This window comes from Notolepis coatsorum (assembly GCF_963971535.1).
Source record: "Notolepis coatsorum genome assembly, chromosome: 10".
Taxonomy (NCBI): domain Eukaryota; kingdom Metazoa; phylum Chordata; class Actinopteri; order Aulopiformes; family Paralepididae; genus Notolepis; species Notolepis coatsorum.
This window is the reverse complement of record NC_140174.1, coordinates 85,461,718-85,483,464: the sequence shown is the minus strand read 5'-3', so window position 1 is coordinate 85,483,464 and position 21,747 is coordinate 85,461,718. Positions and strand designations below refer to the sequence as shown.

Genomic DNA, 21,747 nt, shown 5'->3' with positions numbered 1-21,747 from the left:
GGGCCACCAGAGCCGCGGAGTATGGGGTGCTTGAGTTGGAATATGCCAGCGCTATGTTATGCGCTCTGGGCACCTTGAGATGCTTGAGGAGGATGGCATATTTGTACGACTCGTCGTGGACATCGGACATCATAGTCTCCAAACACATGCGTAATTCCGTGTACTGTGCTCTGTCCTCGCGCGTAAAGTCTGGGAACGTCGGTGTGCCAAGGTAAGACGCCATGGATGGCTGGGACACCGATGAGCGTAGGGGGAGAGGCCTCCTGGGCGAGTCTCCCCGTACGTGGGGTAGTGGGTTAGTGCTGGGTGGGTACCAGAGGCCGGGCCCCCAGGTGCTGCTCCTCGGTGCCGACTGTGTATTAAACTCAACCCTGTGTTGGGTCGGGGGTTTGTAGCGCAGTGACTTGGGGCTGAGGTCGGGGCTGTACTGGGCCTCCTGGTCCAAAGTAGGTTCGTGCTGGTGGGCTTGATATCCCTCCTCTTCCTCCGCTAGGTCTTGGAGTCTTCTAGTTAGTCTCTCAGCGACGTAGGCGGGATCTTCCCGTTGGCTGGGTCCCGTATAGACCGGTCGAGGAGGGGGCTCGGCGACGTAGACAGGTGCTTCCTGTTGGCTGGGTCCCGTATAGGCCGGTCGGGGGGGGGGCTCGGCGATGTGAACAGGTTCTTCCTGCTGGCGGGTCCCGTGTAAATGTGTCGGGGAGGGGAAGGTGCCCTCGACCCGTGTCGTGATGATCTCCGGGAGCTCCGCGTGGAGGAGTGGGGGGTAGCCCTCTGGATCAATTGTTCTATCATCTGCGCCTGCAGGCGGTCCCGCTCCGCTTCGCGCTGTGCATTGGCGCGGTCTCGTTCCGCCTCGCGCTGTGCATTGGCGGCGTCGCGCTGTGCATCGCGTTGCGCGTTGGTACGGTCTCGCTGAATGGTTTCTTCAGCCTGGAGGCACCTCTCTTCCAGTCTGATGGTCATCGCTGCGTCAGCCTGGAGGCGACTCTCTTCTAGTCGGATGCGTTCTCGTTCCACTGCAGAGTGTTCGCGCTCACTAAGGGCTTGTGCTTGGAGTTGCGCGTGGAGGCGCTCTCGTTCCGCTGCAGAGTGTTCGCGCTCACTAAGCGTCTGTGCTTGGAGACGGTCGCGCTCACCCTGGAGTCGGTCTCTTTCGGTTGAAGCTGTCAGCGTGGCGATCAAGGCTTGCGCCAGTCTCTGGTCCGCCTCGCTGGGGGATGACACTGACGGAGGTGATCGGGCGCAGACAGGGCTTGGTGGAGACCTGTTCTCTTGGCGCGCTCCGAGGTCTATCTCTTGAGCGCGGTACTCTTCTCTTGGTTGCGCACCGAGGTCTGTCTCGGGTACGCGCTCTTGGGTTGGTTGTGCACCGGGGTCTATCCCTGGAGCGCTTTCTTTATCCTGGAGCGCTCCGGGGTCTATCCCGGTGACGCTGTCTGGAGGTATAGTCACGTCATGTCCCGCTTGGTCCCCCCCGTGAGCTAAGTCAGTTTCGTTTGAACCCACTGGGTTCTCTACTGGCGGGGCCGCCAAGTCGATAGGAGTGGGCATGCTTAAACTATCCGTTTTATCCGTATTTAACGTCTGTTTAGATAAGCTAGGGGGTAAAACGAAAGCGAAGTCCTCCAGATATGAAGGTAGCTGACGTTTGCGCTGCGGGCGTTCTAGCTTGGGGGAGCCTCTTGGAGAGTGTTCACCGCTGGCCATGTCAATATTAATATTATATTAAATATTACACTGATACCCTCCGGCTCGAAGGACCAATTGTAACTGAGGGGTTACAAAACCCTGACTGTATTAAAGATTGTGATAGATTAAACCACTGCTAGTTATGTACTTTAATTACTGGCCAGACAGTACATCAAATATAGATGGTGAACACCCACAAGAACACGGCATTGACAAAGAAATAGTATTTGAGGGTAATTTATTATTATTAGGCAACATTAGGTTACAGAATGAGAATTAGGGTCGCGCTTGTATGGCGAAGAATAGGCGTAAAGTCAGTCAATAGCATGAGTCACTAAGAATAGCAGGAATCCTACGATGGGTCTAAGTTGACACCACCTGTCGTATAGTAGCAACTATATAGGGCAACACTGGTACCGCCTGGAGACAATGGGTTCCCTCCGGGGGTGTAAGGCCTGGAGGGTAGAGGAATGTTCGGGTACTCCGTCTGATTCAATGAGGAATAAAGAGACTCCAGGTACAGGAGTCGGTCCTTGTAAATCCCTTGATCAGCAGCAAAGTAATAATTGTAATCCAAATGCTCGACAGCATTGATGACAGCTAGCCAGCCTCCGTCCACGAGGCCGGCCCGAGTTGTAATCCTCACGAGGTTGAATCCCAAACGATAGTGGAAATCAACGATGCTCTTCTCCGGGTACCACGTTCCAAATCAATATAATCCAACCAGTAATGGTTCTGCAATCGCCGACGCCGATTCTCCTGTGTACATGTCCAACGGTTCTCCGCCTAGGACTCCTCGGGTGTGGGCGATGTATTTAGGCCACACACCCTGGTTAAGTACACTAGCTAAAGACACGACGAACCGCTGGGTAATGCTACGCACGAACGAACTGTGGCCGCACGATATACAATAAATGAACGACTATTTACTTCACATTAGATTAAGTCGAACTCAACGTTACTTCATTAAACTCTGACACTTTTACCATTCTATTCGCACGCGGTTCTCAATGCTCTGTTAGACGCAAGGTTGCTCACTTCACTGCACGTTGACTCGTGGTGAAGGTGGGTAAGGTACTGAACGAAGACACGAAGCTAAGCGCACGGTGTGCGCACCTTGCGCTGTATTTATACTTAAGTGAATATCTAGTCCCAACCTCAGTCCTTGTCTGGTATCACTATGCTGACTCCGGGTATGTTCCGACATGCCTGCACTTGTCTTTGAACTTGCCGTTGGGGGCTTGCGCGCTGGCGCCTGGGGGCGCTGTCCAATAGGAGAGCGAATATTACTCTGGTTTGAACGCAGGTAAAGGGATATTCCGTGTATATATAAATAATATACAAAGTATATAAAACAATAAATGTAGATTCTCAACTTTAATCTGGCCCTTCACAACAATAACCATAGATTATATTTCTGTTAGACTGCCTCATTGATCACCATGATGTTAAAATAGAACCATAGATTATATTTCTGTTAGACTGCCTTATTGATCACCATGATGTTAAAATAGAACCATAGATTATATTTCTGTTAGACTGCCTCATTGATCACCATGTTGTGAATGTTGACTGTTTCCCTGAGGAACATTATTTACTAGGGTGAAATGGAAGAATAGCAGTTGACCTGAAGGTAAATGTGTTTGTTTGTTTGTTTATATGTATTTAAAACATTAAAAGAATGTTTCTGTCCTGTCGTCCTCCACATCAAGGTTACCTTAGCGATGGGGACTCCCCAGAGCTGCTGCCACGGCAACAGGTGCCTCCCCCCACAGTGTCCCAGGAGGCGGGCTGTGATGTGAGCTCCTTCAGGCTCTATGTGGGCTCAGACCAGCCACACTGTGCTCAGAGAGTCACTGGCCTCCTGACAGTCCATCTGCTGGGCCTGGAGGAGATGATGAAGTCTGCCAGGTAACATTACTAACTGATAGATACCATTACTAACTGATAGATATCATTACTAACTGATATATATCATTACTAACTGATAGATATCATTACTAACTGATAGATACCATTACTAACTGATATATATCATTACTAACTGATATATATCATTACTAACTGATAGATATCATTACCAACTGATAGATATAATTACTAACTTATATCATTACTAACTGACAGCATTACTAACTGATATCAATACTAACTGATACCTTACTAACTGATATATATATCATTACTAACTGATATATATATATATCATTACTAACTGATAGATATCATTACTAACTTATATCATTACTAACTGACAGCATTACTAACTGATATCATTACTAACTGATACCTTACTAACTGATATCATTACTAACTGATATCATTACTAACTGATATCATTACTAACTGATATATATATATATATATCATTACTAACTGATATCATTACTAACTGATATATATATATATCATTACTAACTGATATCATTACTAACTGATATATATATATCATTACTAACTGATATCATTACTAACTGATATATATATATATCATTACTAACTGATATCATTACTAACTGATATCATTACAATACTAACTGATAGATATCATTACTAACTGATATCATTACTAACTGATATCATTACTAACTGATATATATATATATCATTACTAACTGATATCATTACTAACTGATATATATATATATATATCATTACTAACTGATATCATTACTAACTGATATATATATCATTACTAACTGATATCATTACTAATTGATATCATTACTAACTGATAGATATCATTACTAACTGATATATATATCATTACTAACTGATATCATTACTAACTGATATCATTACTGACCATCTCTCTCTTTCCCTCTCTCTCTCTCTCTCTCTCTCTCTCTCTCTCTCTCTCTCTCTCTCTCTCTCTCTCTCTCTCTTCTCTCTCTCTCTCTCTCTCTCTCTCTCTCTCTCTCTCTCTCTCTCTCTCTCTCTCTCTCTCTCTCTCTCTCTCTCTCTCTCTCTCTCTCTCTCTCTCTCTCTCTCTCTCTCTCTCTCTCCTCTCTCTCTCTCAGTAGGAGTGACAGTAGTAAGGAGGTGTTCTTGGCTATCCAGGTAGACGGAGTAACGAGGGCCAGAACATCCCTGTTGACCCTGAGAGGCTCCGCCCTCCCCTTAAACCACACCTTCCACCTGGAGCTGGAGAGAGCCCGCTTACTACGCCTGGTTGTATTAACACCAGGTAAATATACTACAACACTACTGCTACTATACTATTACTGCTACTACTACTATTATACTATACTACTACTACTAATCTACTATACTACTACTACTACTAATCGACTACTATATTACCACTATACTTCTACTACTATACTACCACTATACTACTACTGCTACTACTACTACTGCTACTACTATACTATTACTGCTACTACTATACTTCTACTATTACTTCTACTACTATACTATTACTGCTACTACTATACTTCTACTACTACTGCTACTACTATACTATGTTACTACTACTAGTACTACTGCTACTACTATACTTCTACTACTACTCTTACTACTATGCTACCACTATGCTACTACTACTACTACTACTATATGATAATTACCATACATCTGGCAATGCTGTTTCTATCTGAAGTGAGTCTGAAACATTTAGTCCCGCCCCGTCTTTCTTTAGTTACATCAGGAGGAGGGGCGACCTCCGGGTCCAATCAGACTTCCTCTGGTACTGCCCCTCCTGCCAGCGGATCAACCAGGAACAGAGTGTGCTGTCTTGGTGGACTCTCCATTCCTCCACTCTTTAAAGGTACAGTACACCAAACTAAATGTAACAGTCTGTTAGAAATCAAAGACAAATCAAATGTTATAATGGATGTATTAACACACACACACACACACACACACACACACACACACACACACACACACACACACACACACACACACACACACACACACACACACACACACACACACACACACACACACACACACAATATTGTTGTTAATATTCCAGTTACTCAGGATAAGGTGTTTGAATGTGAACGAATGTGGTTTAATTTATTTAGCGAATGCAAAGTCCTGGAGCGAAGCTTTTTTTCTAAGCAGTCTCCTCCTGATCTGCTGTATGGAAGGTGACCAATCCTCCTTGAGAAGACGAGCTCCAATGATGTGTTCCATTGTTTGCTCCTCTCCATGTGCACACGCTCCTCTCCACGTGCACATGCTCCTCTCCACATGCAGGCTTGGGATGCTGTCCCAACAGGCATGGGCCACGGTCGGTCCTGACTCTGTACCAGGGACCCGTTGAGTTGGTCTGACACCAGGTGTTTGGTAGCAGGGACCCGTTGAGTTGGTCTGACACCAGGTGTTTGGTAGCAGGGACCCGTTGAGTTGGTCTGACACCAGGCGTTTGGTAGCAGGGACCCGTTGAGTTGGTCTGACACCAGGGCCCTCATGCATCAACGTGTTCTACGCACAGATCTGTGCGTAACCCGTGCGTACGATCATTTCTAAGCAAAGAGTGGGATTCATCAATTTCGATTTGAACTTGACTTCGTGCGTACATCTACGCACATTTCAGACCTGGCGTACCTAGCTCCCAGTGGTAGAATATATTATTACAACAAGGAAATGAGCTTCTGTGCATAATAACACTGGATGTTCTGTATGAACCGTAGTTCATTATAGTTCATTGTAAGATAGCAACAGTAGTGTAATTATGGTCAAAACCCTATAAATAGCATTTGGAATAATAGATCTTTCTCTCAGAATGAATGCAGCATGTCATATATGTTACGATGAATTGAAAATGGGGGACCCTGATATAAACAAGACGAAAGTCTTTCTCTGGTCTGCATCCCCTTAACAATTGTATGTATTGAGCTGTACTGTACTGTACCCATTCTGCAATCTGTTAATAAAGTTTTCATTCATTCATTCATTCATGGTTTATATAGCGTTATCGGAATATACGGGGTGTAGGCTACTGACTGACTGCGCTCCGCGTAGCTTGATTGATTGATTGATTGAAAAGTTTATTAACAGATTGCAGAATGGGTACAGTACAGTACAGCTCAGTACATACAATTGTTAATTGGGGATGCAGACCAACTTTCGTCTTGTTTACATCAGGGTCCCCCATTTTCAATTCATCATAAATCATAAAGCTCAACTCGTTATTATTTTGCGCACAGACCGCCGAAACACGGGAACGTTTTGATTATATTTAAAAGGCTTTACGTTAAACGAAACAAGTGGAATTTCGAAGCTGTAAGCAGAATAAGTCATATGAATATAGTGTTCTTCCCCCTTTTTACTGTACAAGAAAGAATAGAAAACGCATTGCAATGACACCATGCAGATAGTGGACAGACTATATGATGGGATTCAAGTTCATGTATTGAAAGGCAGGATACATCATACATGCAGTGAGATTCATTGTTCTATGCTCTCGTATTATATTGTTTATATAGGCTACCCAATACTGACATCAAAATAGATTGTAGTATGCCTCTAGAAATCATATGCAGCAGGTAGAAAATTGACGGGAGATCCATCGCGATTTGGAATAGAATTGAGGAGAACTTTAATCCGTGGGTATTAATCAAACAACACGGGAAAAGGCAGTCATATTCCAGCGCGGTCTTTATTAGCCGACAACAAAATAGATGCCTCTAAAAATCATATAGCCAATCGAACACAACTAATAAAGGCATTCATACAGCACGGTTATAATGACACACAACCAGCGCCAAACAGTGGTCAACGAACGGTCTTTATTAGTATTTTGAGCTGTCCAGGCAGAATTGCAGCAATGGTTTTAGGGAGCCGTTGATATCTGACATCACCGTTTACAAGTCCGCCTTTTATTTATCCCATAAATCATAATACGCGATAGTGTCTTCTTGGTTCGACAGCAGTGAATTCTCCGTGGAGTTTCTCGGAGTCCCGCTCGGGTCGGTCCATTATTTCACATCCCATGGGGGGTGTTTCCTCATTTTCATGACCATATATGGATAATCATGCACGAGCATTGACGGTAGAACAAAGTGGTATTCATCAACACGGAGGACCATAGAGCCTGCGTACGCACGTGTGATGAATGCCGACTTCCCTGTGCGTACGCTAGTTCTACATTCCGTGCTTACGTGTGGAAGTAGGTCAAGTTCAAAGTCCACGTTGATGCATGAGGGCCCAGGTGTTTGGTAGCAGGGACCCGTTGAGTTGGTCTGACACCAGGGCCCTCATTCATCAACGTGGACGTAGAATATGTTCTATTTCCACACGTAAGCACGGAATGTAGAACTAGTGTACGCACAGGGAAGTCGGGATTCATCACACGGTGCGTACGCAGGCTCTACGCTCCTCCGTAGAACTTTGTTCTACCGTCAATGCTCGTGCATGATTATCCATATATGGTCATGAAAGTGAGGAAACACCCCCCATGGGATGTGAAATAATGGACTGACCCGAGCGGTACTCTGAGAAACTCCACGGAGAATTCACTGCTGTCGAACCAAGAAGACACTATCGCGTATTATGGGATAAATAAAAGGCGGATTTGTAAACGGTGATGTCAGATATCAACGGCTCCCTAAGACCATTGCTGCAATTCTGCCTGGACAGCTCAAAATACTAATAAAGACCGTTCGTTGACCACTATTTGGCGTTGGTTGTGTGTCATTATAACCGTGCTGTAATATGAATGCCTTTATTAGTTGTGTTCGATTGGCTATATGATTTTTAGAGGCATCTATTTTGTTGTCGGCTAATAAAGACCGCGCTGGAATATGACTGCCTTTTCCCGTGTTGTTTGATTAATACCCAGGGATTAAAGTTCTCCTCAATTTGATTCCAAATCGCGATGGATCTCCCGTCAATTTTCTACCTGCTGCATATGATTTCTAGAGGCATACTACAATCCATTTTGATGTCAGTATTGGGTAGCCTACATAAACAATAATACGAGAGCTATACAAGAACAATGAATCTTACTGCCATGTATGATGTAGCAGATACGCCATGTGTAGCCTGCCTATATGTGATCAATACAAACATGAACTTGAATTCCATCATGTCTGTGTGCGGGTCACTGCGGGAACTCACAAGGCTGTTGTCACAATGTAAATAAGAACGTGCACTGAAAAGTTACAGTATGTAGTTGGTTGATCATTTGTATGACAGTCAGTAAACCCTTGCAAAAAGTATCCGTTTTATTTAATGAATTGAAAACATTCAGCATCGCCTTCCTCCCGGCATCCAGCAATAACATGTATCAGGCAAATGCGCATCGCAACATTGACTGAGTGGAATCCCTTTCTATTCACATAACTGCATTTGTGATGGAGCTTTGACAGCTACAGTAACAGTCTATTGGTCGATCCATCTCCAATATCACGATGGACCGTGCCGCGGTGGCAAAGACCCGAGGGTGGAGAGGATCTTGAATGAATTCCATCATCATATATATATGTTGTGTGTCTGTCCACTATGTTTGTTACTTTGTTATTCCCCCCCCCTATCTATGTAAAGCGACCTTGGGTCTCTTGAAAGGCGCTATATAAAATGAAGCTATTATTATTATTGTTATTATTATTATTATCATCACATCTGTGCGGGAGCTCACAAATAGACTGTTAGTCTCAGTGAAGTTTCAACGGAGGTCATCTATTCTAACCAACAAATTGAAGTAGAAAGCATTTCGTGACCAATCTTATTTGGAATCATGACACACAAAATAATTTGCTTTTTATTTGAAACAATATCTAATCGCGTTTGGAGGTTGGTGTTTTGCGTCTGCCCCCCCGTGCCAAACAAGCAGGCCAACCTCTTGTTCGCGTGTGAGCCCGTTATAATTACACTACTGTCGCTATTTTACAATGAACTATAATGAATTACGGGTCATACAGAAGTTGAACACTAATGCACGGAAGCTTATTTCCGCCTTGAAACTAATGCAGGACTGAGGAGTGCTTATGCGTAGTAACGATATTCTACCACTGGGCGCGAGGTACGCCTGGTCTGACCTGTGCGTAGATGTAAGCACGGAGTCAAGTTCAAATCGAAATTGATGAATCCCACTCTTTGCTTAGAAATGATCGTACGCACAGGGTAAGCACAGATCTGTGCGTAGAACACGTTGATGAATGAGGGCCCAGGTGTTTGGTAGCAGGGACCCGTGGAGTTGGTCTGACACCAGGGCCCTCATGCATCAACGTGGACGTAGAACTTGACCTACTTCCACACGTAAGCACGGAATGTAGAACTAGCGTACGCACAGGGAAGTCGGCATTCATCACACGTGCGTACGCAGGCTCTATGGTCCTCCGTGTTGATGAATACCACTTTGTTCTACCGTCAATGCTCGTGCATGATTATCCATATATGGTCATGAAAATGAGGAAACACCCCCCATGGGATGTGAAATAATGGACGGACCCGAGCGGAACCCTGAGAAACTCCACGAATATTGTTCACTGCTGTCGAACCAAGAAGACACTATCGCGTATTGTGGGATAAATAAAAGGCGGACTCGTAAACGGTGATGTCAGATATCAACGGCTCCCTAAGACCATTGCTGCAATTCTGCCTGGACAGCTCAAAATACTAATAAAGACCGTTCGTTGACCACTGTTTGGCGTTGGTTGTGTGTCATTATAACCGTGCTGTAATATGAATGCCTTTATTAGTTGTGTTCGATTGGCTATATGATTTTTAGATGCATCTATTTTGTTGTCGGCTAATAAAGACCGCGCTGGAATATGACTGCCTTTTCCCGTGTTGTTTGATTAATACCCCAGGGATTAAAGTTCTCCTCAATTCTATTCCAAATCGCGATGGATCTCCCGTCAATTTTCTACCTGCTGCATATGATTTCTAGAGGCATACTACAATCTATTTTGATGTCAGTATTGGGTAGCCTATATAAACAATATAATACGAGAGCATATACAAGAACAATGAATCTCACTGCATGTATGATAGCCTGCCTTTCAATACATGAACTTGAATTCCATCATATAGGTCCACTATCTGCATGGTGTCATTGCAATGCGTTTTCTATTATTTCTTATACAGTAAAAAGGGGGAAGAACACTATATTCATATGACTTGTATTCTGCTTACGGCTTCGAAATTCCACTTGTTTCGTTTAACGTAAAGCCTTTTAAATATAATCAAAACGTTCCCGTGTTTCTGCGGCCTGCGCAGAATAATAACGAGTTGAGCTTTATGATTTATGATGAATTGAAAATGGGGGACCCTGATGTAAACAAGACGAAAGTTGGTCTGCATCCCCAATTAACAATTGTATGTACTGAGCTGTACTGTACTGTACCCATTCTGCAATCTGTTAATAAACTTTTCAATCAATCAATCAATCAAGCTACGCGGAGCGCAGTCAGTCAGTAGCCTACACCCCGTATATTCCGATAACGCTATATAAACCATGCTGCATTCATTCTGAGAGAAAGATCTATTATTCCAAATGCTATTTATAGGGTTTTGACCATAATTACACTACTGTTGCTATTTTACAATGAACTATAATGAACTACGGTTCGTATAACATGCCAGTGTTATTATGCACAGAAGCTCATTTCCTTGTTGTAATAATATATTCTACCACTGGGCGCTAGGTACGCCAGGTCTGACCTGTGCGTAGATGTAAGCACGAAGTCAAGTTCAAATCGAAATTGATGAATCCCACTCTTTGCTTAGAAATGATCGTACGCACAGGGTAAGCACAGATCTGTGCGTAGAACACGTTGATGCATGAGGGCCCAGGTGTTTGGTAGCAGGGACCCGTGGAGTTGGTCTGACACCAGGTGTTTGGAGGGTTCTTCTCCCACATTGATTGTCTGGATGGGAGATGGTCAGTAGGTGGATTGGTAGATGTGGGGGAATCTTTCACCTTTTTGGAGCATCCTCTGAGTAAGTGTGACTCGTCAGATTATGTTGGAGAAGACAGAGAGCCAGGAGAGGGGTGTTGATGTGTGGTGTTAATAAAGTGCAGTGTGCAGTAGATGTGCATAACGTGTGTGTGTTTGTTGTTCTCATGTTTGTGTGCAATTGTGTGTGCATAGTCTGTGTGTCTGTGTGTGAGTAGTGGCCAGACAGGTAACAAGCTGTTAGTGTTATTTGTTCATGAGGCTGACTGCCTGGGGAGAGAACTGTCCCAGAGTCTGCTGGTCCGGGCCATGAGGCTGACTGCCTGGGGAGAGAACTGTCCCAGAGTCTGCTGGTCCGGGCCTTGAGGCTGACTGCCTGGGGAGAGAACTGTCCCAGAGTCTGCTGGTCCGGGCCATGAGGCTGACTGCCTGGGGAGAGAACTGCCCCAGAGTCTGCTGGTCCGGGCCTTGAGGCTGACTGCCTGGGGAGAGAACTGTCCCAGAGTCTGCTGGTCCGGGCCATGAGGCTGACTGCCTGGGGAGAGAACTGCCCCAGAGTCTGCTGGTCCAGGCCTTGAGGCTGACTGCCTGGGGAGAGAACTGTCCCAGAGTCTGGTGGTCCAGGCCATGAGGCTGACTGCCTGGGGAGAGAACTGCCCCAGAGTCTGCTGGTCCGGGCCTTGAGGCTGACTGCCTGGGGAGAGAACTGTCCCAGAGTCTGGTGGTCCGGGCCTTGAGGCTGACTGCCTGGGGAGAGAACTGTCCCAGAGTCTGGTGGTCCGGGCCTTGAGGCTGACTGCCTGGGGAGAGAACTGCCCCAGAGTCTGCTGGTCCGGGCCTTGATGCTGACTGCCTGGGGAGAGAACTGTCCCAGAGTCTGGTGGTCCAGGCCTTGAGACTGACTGCCTGGGGAGAGAACTGCCCCAGAGTCTGCTGGTCCAGGCCTTATGGTTGCGGTACTGTGAGCCGGATCGCACCAGCTGAAACAGTTTGTGGTTGGGGTCCTTGATAATCCTGCAGGCTTTACTAACACACCATCTGGGGCGTCCGCACGACCCTCTTTAGTGCTTTGTGGTTGAGGGCAGAACAGTTTCCATACCAGGTGCTGGTGATGCATCCAGTCAGTATGCTCTCACTTGTGCCTCTGTAGAAGGTCCGTAGGATCTGGGGCAGTGGCATCGTTTTGGTATGGCAAGGTATGGCACTCGCAAATGACTGAAATACTTTTTGTCATTTGTGACTAAATCATCTCATTTGCGTGTCATTTGTGACGCGCGCTGATGTTTTTGTCCGCATGTTGATCTTTGTCATTTACTACACCCCACCATCCAGCCTATAGATAGCGCTGTAGTTGAACGGGAGATAGAGGTTGCTGCTCTGGCTACAGTTCCTCAGAATAAACAAGCCACGGACTAACGTTAGCTTCAAAACCTTGTCCGTTATTCTCAATAATTATTCAGGTGGGTTAAACAAACTGTATAAACGCCATAATACTGTTGATTCAAATGTAACATTCATTAACAAGTCCGTGTTATGTTGTGACTCCCCCCTTTACTGAAATGACGCCACTGATCTGGGGCCCCATGCCGAATAGGGTTGCATGATACATCGATACTGGAAAAGTATTGCGTTAAAAACGGTCCAATAGACTTGTTCGCCATATACGTCAGACTCAGTGTGCGCGCGCATCGCCGGGGCAGAAAGGAACGTAATCCTGGTCAGAACAACGGGGCAGACTACAATATATTTGCATTTGTTAGCCATGCTAGCAATCTAAACAATCAATCCATGCCAAAGCTAGATAATGTAAAAGGTGAAAGACTCACACTCACAGCCATGCTGATTTGGCAAAATGACATCCAGCCGTTTTCGTTTGAAACAACTTTTTGTGTAGTCTAGTAGTCAGGGGAGTGCCATGGTTTCTCCATAGAGCCCCGTTGTACTTCTTTTGGTGCAGCAGCTTGCGCAGGTAGTGGCCAACTTAGTTACGTGACTCATAGGGCTGTCTTAAATACTTCGAAGCTTCGTTCGATGGGCATGGGATTCGAATATGAAAATAAAATTCAATTATAAAAATTAAATAAAATATATATATATTTTTTTTTTGCAAAATCAACTCTGCCTCTCTTTGTTAACTACAACAAGCAATGTTGTTTGTTATTTAAGATGAGGTCGGACTCGGCACTGACAGATTTGTGTTCATTGTGCTGCTTTTATAAAGCCTCAAATGCCGGCTTACAATATTTCATGAAAGCAAAGTGTTTCGTTTAAAAAGGTTTAAACTTTACAGCACTGACAAAGTTGAACAAAGTGCTGTACAAGTCCCACAACATAAAAAAAAAATCTATTTATTTTTTATTTATTTTTATTTCGAAGCTTCAAATTAAAATCGAATCTTGGCCCCGAAGCTTCGAATTCCAAAAAAAGAATTCGAAGGTCAGCCCTAGTGACTCATTTGGTATTGCTGATTGGCTCGAATATAGTATTGTAACGAACTCGTGTTGTTCGTTATTGACGACTCAAGGCTGTTGTTATTTCTCACGTTATGTCTTTATTGCAAACATCAGGTATGGCTTCGGTACAATTGACTGGATGCATCACCTCTGCACGTAACCGGAAGACTCATCGCTATAACTTCCCATGCCTCATGAGAGCTCTTGACTCTTGACCAATCACCCAATTCCTAGGGTCGCTACAGTATGTTTGTAAAGAGCAAACAGGTCTATACCCAGCCGTTAAAAATGGTCCAATACTAAATTTTATTATCGATACTTTTAGAATAATAGCCTGATGCCATATTTTCTAAGCTGAGTGGAAAATTAAGCTTTGCGTAGTGGGCGTGTCAACAGTGCCGGCTGAACACACACCAAGGTATTTTTCACATTGTCTGTTCGTGATTCTGCCTAAAGCCAGGACTCTGCAGTGCAAGCATTTCACTCGCATTTGCCACTAAGAACTCAAAGATACAGTACCGAATTTTGCTATCCGGACTATTTGAATTATAATGCATTTGAATATAGAATATAGAATAGCAGGCCTATAAATTACCTTATCTATGGAGAGGGCCAAATCTCCTCTTTCTAATGGCAGTGTTAAATCTGGATTTTCTCTGGATAAATCTTTTAATCATTCGTAAACAAACGTAGTGCTGCAAATATACACTTTGACTGCTGTTTTGATAGGGTTAGGGTCTTTACTCTTGGCTACATTTGAAAAAGAAACACAACATTCAATGATTTTAAGTAGCCAAATGTGATGTGGTCTGGGTTTTCTCAGCCAGGTCTCAGTCCGGCAGATGAGGTTACAGTCCTTTGTTTCCCGCCAGAAGGAGATTCTTGCTCTCAACGAACACAAGCTTGTTGTCCATGGATTGTATGTTGGCCAGCAGAGTAGGCTTAGCCTCCCCAGTACCCCAGCACACCTTCCTCTTGACTGGTGGTGTCATCTGTGGTGTGAGACTGCTGTCTGTGGTCTCCTGCTATTCGGATAAACAGGGTCCTTGTGGAGAAACTCATGTTCGGGTTAAGTCATCGTCAAATCTCGTATCTATCAATGTGTCTCCATCATATCTATAGTTGTAGGCAACTGTGGAGATGAAGAAAAGTACACTAACAATGGTAAAATGCTGTGAGGCTGCTCAGGAATGCAAAACGTAGCGGCTGTGTACAGTAACCATCTTGAAATTCCCCCACATAGATGGCAGGGTGAGGTGCACTGTACAACGTGACTTGTGGTGCACGGAGACTTGCTGATCCCAGGTGGCTCGAGGGGCTTGTATACATGTGGAATGTGGAAAATCACCAATGATGGTTTCAGAGAAATTGGTTGTTGTCAAAGTGATTTGCTTCGACAATGATAGGTGGCACGTCCATGTTTGGTGTGGGGTGTGTAGAACAGACTTGGGGCATATGACTAGAATTCCTAGAAGTGTCTCTCAGGCGATTTCTCTTTTAGTCTGCAGGTCGGTTATATTTCGTATTTGCATCGCGTCCCGCTCTGAGCCTTACGAGATACTCTGTGATACATATTGTATCTCCCACGAATAAAAAACACATGCACCCCACCTGTATGGGGCCCCGCCCCTAATGGTGGCCACCACCCATATAACCATGACTCTGGTCATGAAACACCCTTCCTCTGTTTTCGTCCCAGCGTATTGGATGCGTGCACTATACGAGTCTAGCGGAATGAAAAGATTTAGGAAGATTAATAATGTTGAGGGTTTACCGGAGAGTTGTTTTTCCCTGGATTCTCCGGAACTTGTTTCGGCGACGCATGAGACCTGTGCTGGTGGTTCCTCGGCTGACGACGACGGACCGAGGGGCAGCGTACAAGGTTTGGCTAACGGGTCGGCTTGTACAAAGGTGAGGTCTGTGTCGGTAGGCGTCAATGTCGGTGTTAGTCGTGCTGTGGAGTATGTTTCGGCACCAGGGCCGGGGCGGCTTGGCGATCGTTCCACTGTAGTGGGCGATGTCTTGGCGATCCTGGAACATGCTGTTGACGCTAATGCTAATGCTGTTGCTAATGCTAATGCTACTACTGCTTTTTCTGCTGACGCTGATGTTGACGCTGGAATGTCTAATAATCCCCGCCGCGGGTTTCCGCTTTTCCCTCCTCTTGCCAGCTTCATTGATGAAGGTCAGTCGGTGGTGGGTGGGGGGGGGTTCGCTGAGCTCTATTTACCTTTTTTGCGGGTGAAGGGGCTGACGACGGGGTGCAGCCCGGGGGTGCCTTGGCTAAGTAGCCAGGTAGCTTCTTGTTTGTGCCCAGGCGGGGATGAACGACGTTCCGCCCGGCCGTTGCTTGATAGCATGTCGGCTCGGAGGGTGGCAGTATGGACGAATGAGTGGTATACTGCTGCAGGATGGCATTTAGCGGCGGCCAGTGTTGTGGCTCAGCTGGCTACTTTCCTATCCAAGATGGCGTCGGGTTGTAGGTCTTTGGGTCCGACCGACACTATGAACGTGATTCATGTTTGTCAAGTCAAGTCAAGTCAAGAGTTTTAATTGTCACGGCATACAGGTATACAATGAAATGCGGGTGGTCTTGCCCGCAACGATGTGCAATACAGTGGTACATATAATAGAATCAAAAGAAGAAACAACATTGTGCAGTAACAGGTAGCAGGTAACATGGAGTGACATCTCGGTATCTGTACATAGTTATTTACAGAGCATGTGTGACATGCTAGTTAGCTTTGGTAGTGCAATACACTGTTCCTGTTATTCTAATTTAAAGTGTCCTTTCCTTTGGCCATAAGTGTGCGTGTGTGCGACATGAGTGTGTGCCCGCTCATGTTAAAGTGTTAAGTGGCTGCTCGTGTGTGAGCGTGCACAGTGTGCGTGTCGTGTGTGTGTTCATGTGTGCTTGTGTGTGGACAGTTCAATGTTCTGAGCACTCAATGTTCATTGTTCATGGCTCTGATGGCCTGGGGGAAGAAGCTGAGCCTAAGCCGCTCTGTCCTAGTAGCTGGGGTTCGCAGGCGTCTGCCTGACCTCAGCAGCTGAAACAGGCTGTTATTGGGGTGGTGAGGGTCTTTCATTATCCTGCAGGCTCTGGATTTGCACCTCTTGTTGTATAGAACCTGCAGGGGGGGTAGTGCAATACCCGTGGTACGCTCGGCTGAGCGCACCACTTTCTGTAGGGCCTTCTTGTCCTGTGCCGTGCTGTTTCCATACCAGGCAGTGATGTTTCCGGTCAGGATGCTCTCTACAGCTCCTGAGTAGAAGGACTGGAGTATCTTCCCCGATACTCTGAACTTCCTTAACTGTCTCAGGTGGTAGAGACGCTGTTTCGCCTTCTTTACTACTGTGTCTATGTGTGTTGACCATGTCAGGTCCTCTGAGATGTGGACCCCCAGGTACTTGAAGCTGCTCACCCTGTCCACGGTAGCCCCGTTTATCATCAGTGGTGTGTGTGTCTCCTGCTGTCCTCTCCTATAATCCACAATCAGTTCCTTGGTTTTGCCAATGTTCAGGAGCAGGCTGTTGTCCTGGCACCAGCGTTCCAGTACCTCAACCTCCTCCCGGTAGGCCTTCTCGTCGTTGTCCGAGATCAGCCCCACCACCACCGTGTCATCTGCGAACTTCACTATGGAGTTGGAGCTGAACTTGGCCACACAGTCGTGTGTGTAGAGTGAGTACAGCAGGGGGCTCAGAACACAGCCCTGGGGGGACCCGATGCTCAGGGTGATGGTGTTGGAGGTCTGACCCCCCACCCTGACCGCCTGGGGTCTTTCGCTCAGAAAGTCCAGTACCCAGGCGCTCAGGGCGGAGCTCAGACCTAGCTCGATCAGCTTGTCCACCAGTCTGGTGGGGACTATGGTGTTGAACGCTGAGCTGTAGTCAATGAACAACAGTCTCACATAGCCCCCCTTCTGACGGTCAAGGTGCGAGAGGGTGCTGTGCAGTACCTGGGAGACCGCGTCGTCGGTGGACCTGTTTGTCCTGTATGCAAATTGCATAGGGTCCATATCACTGGGGAGGGAGGCACAAATGTGGTCCTTGACCAGCCTCTCGAAACATTTCATGACCACAGAGGTGAGTGCCACCGGTCTGTAGTCATTTGGACATGCTGGGGAGGGTTTCTTCGGCACAGGGATGATGGTAGACATCTTGAAGCAGGCAGGGACCACTGACTCCGCCAGTGATTGATTAAATATGGCGGTGAACACAGGGGCCAGCTGGTTGGCACAGGTCTTGAGTATACGTCCTGTTATGCCATCTGGGCCAGCAGCCTTCCTGGTGTTTGTGGTGTTATAGAGATCTTGACTCAGTCGCAAGCTATAACTGCGGGGAGGATTCGGATGCTATCGACCTTGGTTGTTAGGCATCTTTGGTTGGAGCAGTCTCCTCTTGGGGAAGAGGATAGGTTTTCTCTCCTCACGACTCCTTTTTCCACAGATAGTCTTTTTGGGCGTTCTGTGGAGGCGCAGGCGGTTTTTGATTCGGGTCCTACACGCCTCACGCTGTGCAGCCAGGGGTGGGAGCACGATCTCGTCAACGACTGTGGCGAGATCCTCGACAGGCGGCCATGTTTCCCCCGCCAGTGGTGCCCTGGGTGGAGAATCGACAGGGTATCGCGAGGCCGACAGTCTTGGCGGCCGAGGGATCGGCCATTTTGGGTGATTTCGGGGTTGGTAAACCACCCCGTCGTCATTTTGCCGCGAGCAGCCCGCTCCCCGCTCAGTCCGCTTTCTGTTACCCTCAGAAGCGGGGCTCTGAGTGTTTTCCTTTGGCTGCGGGCCGCGAACCTTCTTTGAAGCGTATGCGGCCCCATTCTTCGCTTCTCATGGAGACAGGGGCTGACACCCAGTTGATGGCTGAGCCTGGGTCTGTCCGTGAGAATGTTCCGTCGTCGCGTGGTTCCTACACCGCAGGTTGTGGGTGGGTGGAACCTGGTGTTACAGCTGTCACTAGTTCCAGTGGTCAGCAGGGGGACTCGGTGCCTCTTCTGTTGAATGCTCAGCAGGGGTTACCCCAGCTTCGCCCTCGCCAGGCGGGGTGTCGCGCTGTTGCCTCCCACTCCCGTCAAACCGGCAGTGGTCTGCAAAGGAGAGGCTGGCGTGATTTGGGTGGTAGCAATATCGCTGCAGGGCTTCGGCGTGTAGGAGCCCATGGGGTCCTCAGGCCTTGCGTGTCTGGCTGCGGAACGTCTCCTCAGCGTGTGCTAGAGGGGTGTTCAGGGGGTGAGTGTGTGTCCACAAGCTTGATGACCGCTCCTCCCGTATCAAACCGGCCCTTTCTGTCGGGGTCCTCCCTTGGTTGCTTTGCACGACGGGGGGGACCGGGCCAATTATCTGCTGTTCCTTGCGGCCCAGCGTCAGTTGACGGCGGGGGCGCTGTGGGATTATGTTCACATATGGCGACGGGAATGTCGCTTGAATCAGTGGATGAGGAGAACGTTAGAGGAGGGGCTGGTTTTGCAATTTGCGCGGCCCCATCCTCCGTTCTCGGGTTTGGTGCCGACCCTGTTGTCAGGGTCAGACGCAGTGACAGCCCTGGCCGACGAGATTCAATCTCTGTTGGCGAAGCAGGCCGTCGTTGTGGTCCCGAGAGAGGACGCAATGTCAGGCGTCTACTCCCGTTATTTTCTGGTGCCCAAGAAAACTGGGGGGGTCAGACCTATACTGAATCTGTCCGTGTTCAATCGGTTGATTGTAGCGAGACCGTTCAGGATGTTGACCGTCCGACTCCTTCTGCTTGCTGTCAGGAGGGGGGACTGGTTCACCTCCATAGACCTGAAGGATGCGTATTTTCACATACCCATTTACCCTCCTCACAGGAAATTCCTACGGTTCCTTTTTCAGGGCGTAGCGTACGAGTACCACAGAATGCCGTTCGGTTATTCTCTGGCTCCCCGCACATTCACCAAGTGCGTGGCGGCTGCTCTGGGGCCTTTACGTCGTCGGGGGATACGGGTCCTGTTTTATCTCGACGACATTCTGCTTCTCAGCCGTTCGGAGGAGGTTGCCAGGTCTCATACTCGGCTGGTGGTGGAATTCCTCACCAACCTGGGTTTTGCTGTGAATTGGAAGAAGAGTACCCCTCTTCCCAGTCAACAGGTGGAGTACTTGGGCTTGACATTGAGGTCGATGCCCATGCTTGCGACCCTCTCGGAGCAGCGTCGGAGGGTTCTCCGTCACGCGCTCGGGGGTTTCCGTCCGGGAGGGACGGTTACGGCGCGGCAGGTGATGCGGCTGCTAGGCCTTATGTCGGCGGCCCACACGGTGGTTCCTCTTGGCCTCCTTTTTATGAGGCGGATACAGAGGTGGTTTCTCTCTTTGAGAATAGATCCGGTGTGGGGCAAAGGGAGACGGTTGACGGTTCCTTTGTCGATATGGGGGGATCTCGCCCACTGGGGGAGGCTGGGTAGCAGGGGCTCCCACGTCACGGTTTTCACCGACGCCTCTCTCACAGGTTGGGGAGGGGCGTTGCGGTTCCATGTTGTGGGGGGCAGCTGGACGGGTCATGCCGACCCGGCTGTCCTACATATCAATGTGTTGGAATTGAAGGCGGTTCTCCTGGTCCTCAAACGGCTCGGCCACCTGGTGGTAGGCAGAAACGTTTTGGTCAGGACGGACAATGTGACGGCGGCGGCGTATATCAACAGGCAGGGTGGGACTCGTTCCGCCCGCCTGCTCGGGGTGGCGCGCGAGCTGTTGCTATGGGCATCCCGCAGGCTGCGCAGTCTGCGGGCGCTCCACGTTCCTGGTACGGAGAATGTGGCGGCGGATGTAATGTCTCGGGGCGGTCCTCGTCACGACGAGTGGGAACTCCGCCCCGACATAGTCAGACAGATCTGGGATCGGTTCGGGGTGGCCTCAGTAGATCTGTTTGCGTGCCGACGTTCTCACAAGTGCCCCTTGTGGTTCTCGCTCAGGCGAGCGGATCGTCCCCCCTTGGGGGTGGATGCCTTCTCGACCTTTCCATGGCCGCCCGGGCTTCTGTACGCCTTCCCTCCTGTACAGCTGTTGAGTCAGCTGTTGGAGCGGATACGGAGGGAGCGCAGGACGGTGATCCTGGTCGCGCCGGACCGGGGCACGTCGGTGTGGTTCCCGGTCTTAATCCAGCTTCTGGTCGCTCCTCCTTGGGTCATTCCGTGGTCAGCGACGGCCCTCTCGCAGCACGACGGAGTGATTGTCCAGCCTCCGGTGTTGGGTCAACGCCTGGTGGTGTGGCTGGTGAGAGGGTGAGTCTGGAGAGGATGGATCCCGCGGTGGTTGATACCATCCGGTGTGCGCATGCTCCCTCCACTGTCGCGGTTTACGCGGGCAGGTGGCGTGCGTTCCAAGAATGGTGTAAGGGGGGGGGCTGGGACCCAGTCTCCTGTCCCCTGGATGCTGTTCTGGGTTATCTCCAGTCTCTTCTTGGTAGGCTGTCGGCTTCGACGGTGAGGGTATATGCGGCAGCTATATCCTCCTGTCATGAGGGTTTTGAGGGGACTGTTTTGTTCAGCCACCCTCTTGTGAAGCGTTTCCTGCTTGGCGCTCGACGCGTTAAGCCGGTGCGACGCTCCTTGGCTCCGACTTGGGATCTTCAATTGGTCCTCGGTCGGTTGTCCTTGGCCCCGTTTGAGCCGCTCGAGCAGGCGCCGTTGGGACGGCTGTCTTTCAAGACCGCGTTCCTACTGGCTGTCACTTCTGCTAAACGCGTGGGTGAGCTCTGTGCTCTCTCGGTACGTCCAGAGTGCCTGTCTTTTCGGA

General features: G+C 48.1%; 1 protein-coding gene across 1 annotated transcript in view; it reads left to right on the top strand.

The window, feature by feature from the left end:
* The window catches only part of syde1 (synapse defective Rho GTPase homolog 1), a 106,592-nt gene that overhangs the window by 57,072 nt on the left and 27,773 nt on the right, over positions 1 to 21,747 (top strand). Inside the window, 3 exon segments of the mRNA XM_084323240.1 lie at positions 3,402 to 3,600; positions 4,713 to 4,876; positions 5,330 to 5,458. Coding sequence (XP_084179366.1) covers positions 3,402 to 3,600; positions 4,713 to 4,876; positions 5,330 to 5,458 — 492 coding nt within the window.